This window comes from Alligator mississippiensis, chromosome 3 (genome assembly GCF_030867095.1).
Source record: "Alligator mississippiensis isolate rAllMis1 chromosome 3, rAllMis1, whole genome shotgun sequence".
Lineage (NCBI taxonomy): Eukaryota > Metazoa > Chordata > Crocodylia > Alligatoridae > Alligator > Alligator mississippiensis.
In genome coordinates this window covers 303,020,280-303,026,789 of record NC_081826.1, presented here as the reverse complement: position 1 = coordinate 303,026,789, position 6,510 = coordinate 303,020,280, and the positions used below count along the sequence as shown (strand labels likewise).

Genomic DNA, 6,510 nt, shown 5'->3' with positions numbered 1-6,510 from the left:
GGGCGTGGGCGGGGCGGGTTGCGGCGCGGAGGAGGCGGGGTGGGGTGGTCGGTCGGAGGCCGGCGGGCAGGCGGATGGCGGCGGCGGCGGCGGGGCTGATGGAGCGGTTCGAGGGCGCGGCGGGCGGGCGCGCGGTGCCGCGCTGCGGGTGGCGGGTGTGCCTGGCGCACCGCTTCGCCGAGCAGCGCCAGCCCTACCGCGCCCGCGACGTCCCCGCCGCCGACCTGCGCGCGCACCTCGGCCTCGGACTGCGGTACGTGCCTGCGGCGCCCCCCCCCCGCCCGGCCGGCCGGCCCCGCACCCGGCCCCCCCCCCCGCACGCTGCCCCTTCCCTCAGCCCCCTCTGCCCCCTGCATGCTGCCCGCCCCACACTCTGACCCCCCCGCACTCTGCCCCCCTGCACGCTGCCCCTTCCCTCAGCCCCCTCTGCCCCCTGCATGCTGCCCCCCCGCACACGGCCCCTTCCCACGCCCCCCCACACTCTGACCCCCCCCCGCACACTGCCCCCCCGCACTCTGCCCCCTGCACGCTGCCCCTTCCCTCAGCCCCCCCTGCCCCTGCATGCTGCCCGCCCCACACTCTGACCCCCCCCGCACTCTACCCCCCTGCACGCTGCCCCTTCCCTCAGCCCCCCCCGCACTCTGCCCCCTGCATGCTGCCCCCCCCACACACGGCCCCTTCCCACGCCCCCCCACACTCTGACCCCCCCCCCGCACACTGCCCCCCCGCACTCTGCCCCCTGCACGCTGCCCCTTCCCTCAGCCCCCTCTGCCCCCTGCATGCTGCCCGCCCCACACTCTGACCCCCCCGCACTCTGCCCCCCCGCACGCTGCCCCTTCCCTCAGCCCCCTCTGCCCCCTGCATGCTGCCCCCCCGCACACGGCCCCTTCCCACGCCCCCCCACACTCTGACCCCCCCCCGCACACTGCCCCCCCGCACTCTGCCCCCTGCACGCTGCCCCTTCCCTCAGCCCCCTCTGCCCCCTGCATGCTGCCCGCCCCACACTCTGACCCCCCCGCACTCTGCCCCCCCGCACGCTGCCCCTTCCCTCAGCCCCCTCTGCCCCCTGCATGCTGCCCCCCCGCACACGGCCCCTTCCCACGCCCCCCCACACTCTGACCCCCCCCCGCACACTGCCCCCCCGCACTCTGCCCCCTGCACGCTGCCCCTTCCCTCAGCCCCCCCTGCCCCTGCATGCTGCCCGCCCCACACTCTGACCCCCCCCGCACTCTGCCCCCCTGCACGCTGCCCCTTCCCTCAGCCCCCCCCGCACTCTGCCCCCTGCATGCTGCCCCCCCCACACACGGCCCCTTCCCACGCCCCCCCACACTCTGACCCCCCCCCGCACACTGCCCCCCCGCACTCTGCCCCCTGCACGCTGCCCCTTCCCTCAGCCCCCTCTGCCCCCTGCATGCTGCCCGCCCCACACTCTGACCCCCCCGCACTCTGCCCCCCCGCACGCTGCCCCTTCCCTCAGCCCCCTCTGCCCCCTGCATGCTGCCCCCCCGCACACGGCCCCTTCCCACGCCCCCCCACACTCTGACCCCCCCCCGCACACTGCCCCCCCGCACTCTGCCCCCTGCACGCTGCCCCTTCCCTCAGCCCCCCCTGCCCCTGCATGCTGCCCGCCCCACACTCTGACCCCCCCCGCACTCTGCCCCCCTGCACGCTGCCCCTTCCCTCAGCCCCCTCTGCCCCCTGCATGCTGCCCCCCCGCACACGGCCCCTTCCCACGCCCCCCCACACTCTGACCCCCCCCCGCACACTGCCCCCCCGCACTCTGCCCCCTGCACGCTGCCCCTTCCCTCAGCCCCCTCTGCCCCTGCATGCTGCCCGCCCCACACTCTGACCCCCCCCGCACTCTACCCCCCTGCACGCTGCCCCTTCCCTCAGCCCCCCCCGCACTCTGCCCCCTGCATGCTGCCCCCCCCACACACGGCCCCTTCCCACGCCCCCCCACACTCTGACCCCCCCCCCGCACACTGCCCCCCCGCACTCTGCCCCCTGCACGCTGCCCCTTCCCTCAGCCCCCTCTGCCCCCTGCATGCTGCCCGCCCCACACTCTGACCCCCCGCACTCTGCCCCCCTGCACGCTGCCCCTTCCCTCAGCCCCCTCTGCCCCCTGCATGCTGCCCCCCCGCACACGGCCCCTTCCCACGCCCCCCCACACTCTGACCCCCCCCCCTGCACACTGCCCCCCCGCACTCTGCCCCCCGCACGCTGCCCCTTCCCTCAGCCCCCTCTGCCCCCTGCATGCTGCCCCCCCGCACACGGCCCCTTCCCACGCCCCCCCACACTCTGACCCCCCCCCTTCCCTCTGCCCCCTGCACGCTGCCCCTTCCCTCTGCCCCCTGCATGCTGCCCCCCCGCACACGGCCCCTTCCCACGCCCCCCCACACTCTGACCCCCCCCCTTCCCTCTGCCCCCTGCACGCTGCCCCTTCCCTCAGCCCCCTCTGCCCCCTGCACACTGCCCCCCCGCACTCTGCCTCCTGCACGCTGCCCCTTCCCTCAGCCCCCTCTGCCCCCTGCATGCTGCCCGCCCCACACTCTGACCCCCCCCGCACTCTGCCCCCCTGCACGCTGCCCCTTCCCTCAGCCCCCTCTGCCCTCTGCATGCTGCCCCCCCGCACACGGCCCCTTCCCACGGCCCCCCACACTCTGCCCCCCCTTGCACTTTGCCCCTGCATGGTGCCCCCGCGCCCCACATTGGGAGCTGCCCCGCAGACGGGAGGCGGGGGCTGGGCGGGGGGCGAGGATCCTCTAGCCCGAGCCGGGCGCGAGCGGCTCCGACCCCCGCACGTGCAGGGGGGCTTTGGGCGGTGTTGCGCCACGAAGGAGGGCCGTGGGCGCGAGGCGGGGAGCACGGGGCAGCGCGGCGTGGCGTGGCATGGCATGGCGTGACAGTTGCGTGTTGCAAGCCCTTTGAGGCCGTTTGCCCTCCGAGCCCGCAGCCGCCGTTGGCCGCTTGCACAAGGGCCCGGGCTGTGCCGGCTCGCGGGTGCTCGAGGGGGGGGGGACGCCAGGCCCCAGCCATCGTCGCGGGCCCCGGCTGTGCATGCCATGGCCTTGTGCACACGTGCGCGAGCGCGGGTCGTGGTGTGCATCCGAGCGGAGGTGCCTGCGGTCAGGACGTGTCTTCCTGCCCTGTGCGCGCGGCGCGGGGCTGCCTCTGCGGGCGCGAGGGCGAGGGCGAGGGCAGCTTCCCCAGCACCGTGTGTCCCAGCCCGGCTGAGCCCTGGGTTACTCGAGCCCTGCAGGCCTGGAAGGCGGAGGGTTGCCTGCCCCTGGCTGGGTGTGGAAACCCTCGGAGGGGTCCCGAGGCAGCGGCTGGGAAGAGGCGAGCTGTGCAGACGCAGCAGTGCTGCTCCCAGGCGGAGGCAGAGCCGGCCCCAGGGCCAAAATGGCAGGGCGCACAAAGGCAGCGCGGCCCCAGGCAGGGCAGGGCAGGGCAGGGGGTGGGGAAAGCAGCCGTGCAGGCAAGTCCTAGCAGAGGTGTTGGAGCCGGGTTGCAACGAGCTCCGCGAGACGGTGTTGGCACAGAGCGGTGGCAGCGAGAGGGCACCCCGCAGCGCTCGCAGCCCCCGGCCTCCCGCCTGCTGACCATCGCCCCGGCAGGGCCGCGCAGCGCCCATCCTTCGCCGCTGCACCGCTGCAGCGCGGGTGGAGGAGAGGAGCCAAAGTGCTTCGTCACCCGCGGCGTGGTGCTTCCTTATCTGAGCCCCTTCCCTGCCGCCCAGGTGGAGCTCGCTGCACTTTGCCCTCCGCATGAGCAATCGCAGTAGGTGTCCTCCCCTGACTGCCAGTGCAGAGGATGAGGAAGAGGAGGAAACGCTCGCCTGGAGCTGCCAGTTGCTGTGGAGGGAGGGATGGGCGTGCTGTGTTGGTGGGGCTTGCTCTGGCTTCCTGTTTTCACAGAGGTGAAACAGATCTCTGACTCGCCGCAAGGGACAGCGCCAGACACCCCCGGGCTGGGGCTGGGGCTCGTGCGGACGTTGGCGATACTGTACCGTCAGCGAGGTTCGCTCTCGCTGCGCTGCAGCAGCCCAGAGGTGAAAAGAGCCGCGTGTGATTTTTGTCTGCTGTGAGCAGGCTGGGAGAGCACACATGAAAGGTGGAAACATGCAGGTTTTCCAGGTTTACAGAGCTGCCGTTTTGACTGCTGATGGGGACGTCCAGATACCGGTCGAGGCTGACCCTGTGTTGATCGGTCTGCCTGCTGAAGGCAGGGCTGGTGTCTAGGCGCTGAGAAGGTAGAGCGGGGGGGCCGTGCTGGAGAGCGGTGCATGCCCCGCTGAGCAGGAACTCGAGCTGCAAGCAACGCGAGGGCTGAGAGCGCGCCCGGTGCTGGACGTGGCATCAGGGGGGTGCCGAGTCTGGGTGTGGCATTAGTGAGACCAATACCGGGCACCGAGCCCAGGTCTGGTGCTCACACTTGAAGCGGGCGCTGGCCGGTGGGAAGGGCTCTGGAGAGACGGGAATGGCCGGAGGCCTGGGCATCTCGCCGCCCGAACTGCTGAACTTGGCAGGAGAAGTGTGATGGGGAGACTCGGACATGGTGTAGGAGCACCAGCCCAGTGTTGGAGCACGTCGCCCCTTCTGCCCAGTGTATTTACAAGCCCCAGGCTCGCATCCTAGCCAGTAGGCCAGTCGCCTGTGATACTGCGTCAGCACAACCCGGGGCCGTGTACAGACGCAGCGGCGCTGTGGGGAGAGCCGTGGGGTCCTCAGCGCCGTGGCGGGGCTTGGTTGTGGCATTGGCGAGAAGTCGGGTAGGAAGGAAGTCATCTAGCCCCCCCGCCTGAGGCAGGTTCAGCCCTTTCCAGACGTCCCAGACAAATCCATTGACCAGCAAAAGGACTCAATCTGCCCTGACACGGCACCAGGCATCGCACCTGAATCTGCCACTGGGAAAGCAGGGGGTCCACAGCAGCCAGCTCCCCGCTGCTCCCAAGGTTGCTAATATACGCTCAAGAGGTCCTGGGTAGGGGCCACTTCTCCCGCTACACAGGAGGGCAAACCCCAAACGATCCCTATCAGTCTGACCACACGGGTAAGATTCCTTCCTGCCCCCGTATGGGATCAGTCTGACCTGGAGCAGAGGGGCAGGACCCTCTGGGTTGGGTGCAAGTCCCAGCAGGAGCATTGGCACAGCCTGGTCCCCATCCCCAGCCTGGGCTGCGGTTAACACCCGGTGTCTCCAAGGAAGGCGTCGAAACACCGTGACACGTAGCAGCAGGGAGAGGGGAGGGAAATTCCCTCCCACCCCATGTGGCAACCAGCAATGCCCAGAAGCCGGGGAAATGCCCGTAGCGGAGCACAGGCATTGCTATCATCCCCACCAGTGGCTGCCCACCCTCTCCTTGACACCTCCAGCGATGGAGAGCCCCCAGCCTCCCTGGCCTCTGTCCCACTGCCTCCCTGCGCTGACTGTGAAGACGGTGTTGCTGATGTCCCACACAAGCCTGCTTTACTGCAACTTCAAGGCCTTGGTCTGGGCCCTCCTCTGCAGCAAGAGGGGAAAGGCGTTTTCTCTCTTTCCGGCAGCCCTTCCAATATTTTGCCGACTGCTGTCATGTCCCCTCTGAAGTGCCTCTTCTGCCTGCTGAACATGCCCAGCTCCTTCAGCCTCTCCTCACGTGACTTGCTTTCCAAGTCTTTTATCATCTTTGTCACCGCCTCTGGATCCTCTCTGACTTCTCCACTTGGCTTTAAAATGCAGAGCCCAGAAAGGCATGCAGCACCTAGATGAGGCTGAACCAGTGCCGAGCAGAGGCACTATTGTCTTGCACTAATGCCTCTGTTGATGCAGCACAAAACTGCACTGGCCTTTTGTGCAGCCGCATCACACTGCAGACTCGTATTGAGTCTGTGGTCTATCAAGACTGCCCGATCCTTCCCCACAGCGCTGCCACCCAGCCAGGTCTCCCCTCTTTTGTATTGGTGGTTTTGATTAGGGCAGCACCTTGCCTTTGCCCACATTGAACTGCACATTGTTGGCTCCAGCCCAACTTCCCAGTCTGTTGAAATCCTTCTGAATTGCGCTTGCATCCTCCAACGTCTTTGCAATTCTTCCCAGTTTTGTAGTGTTTGCAGACTTGCTCCAGAAGCTTTCTGTGCCAGCATCCAAATCGCTAATAAAGGTGTTGAATTGATCCAAAGGACGCTGCTTTGCAGCTGTAAACCCCCTTCCCTCCCTAATCGCAGGGGCTTCTCATCCCCCTTTGAGCTGGTCCACAAACCATTTGAATCTGCTGAGCCTTTGAGGGGGCCTGATAGCTGCAGGGCTACTCCAAGGCAGGGTCCCATCGTCAGCAGGGATCTGAGTTTTCCTGTGGCGTTGGGCAGGTCAGGAGTAGTATGTGTTCATAGTTGGTTGGAAAAAGTGGCAGGAAAAAGTACTGGGGTCAAACAACCCCAGCGAGGTGTTCGTCTAACCTCCTCTTAAAGCCCCCCAGGGTAGGAGCCAGCACCACTTCTCTTGGAAGTTGGTTCCAGCTCCTAGCCACCC

The 6,510-nt window shown here is 68.5% G+C and overlaps 1 protein-coding gene across 1 annotated transcript in view; it reads left to right on the top strand.

Annotated features, from left to right (window-relative positions):
• The first annotated feature begins 59 nt into the window (after nt 1-59).
• The window catches only part of GBA2 (glucosylceramidase beta 2), a 35,111-nt gene continuing 28,660 nt past the window's right edge, over nt 60-6,510 (top strand). Inside the window, exon 1 of the mRNA XM_059725411.1 lies at nt 60-253. Coding sequence (XP_059581394.1) covers nt 75-253 — 179 coding nt within the window. The 5' untranslated portion in view covers nt 60-74. The remainder of the gene's footprint in view (nt 254-6,510) is intronic.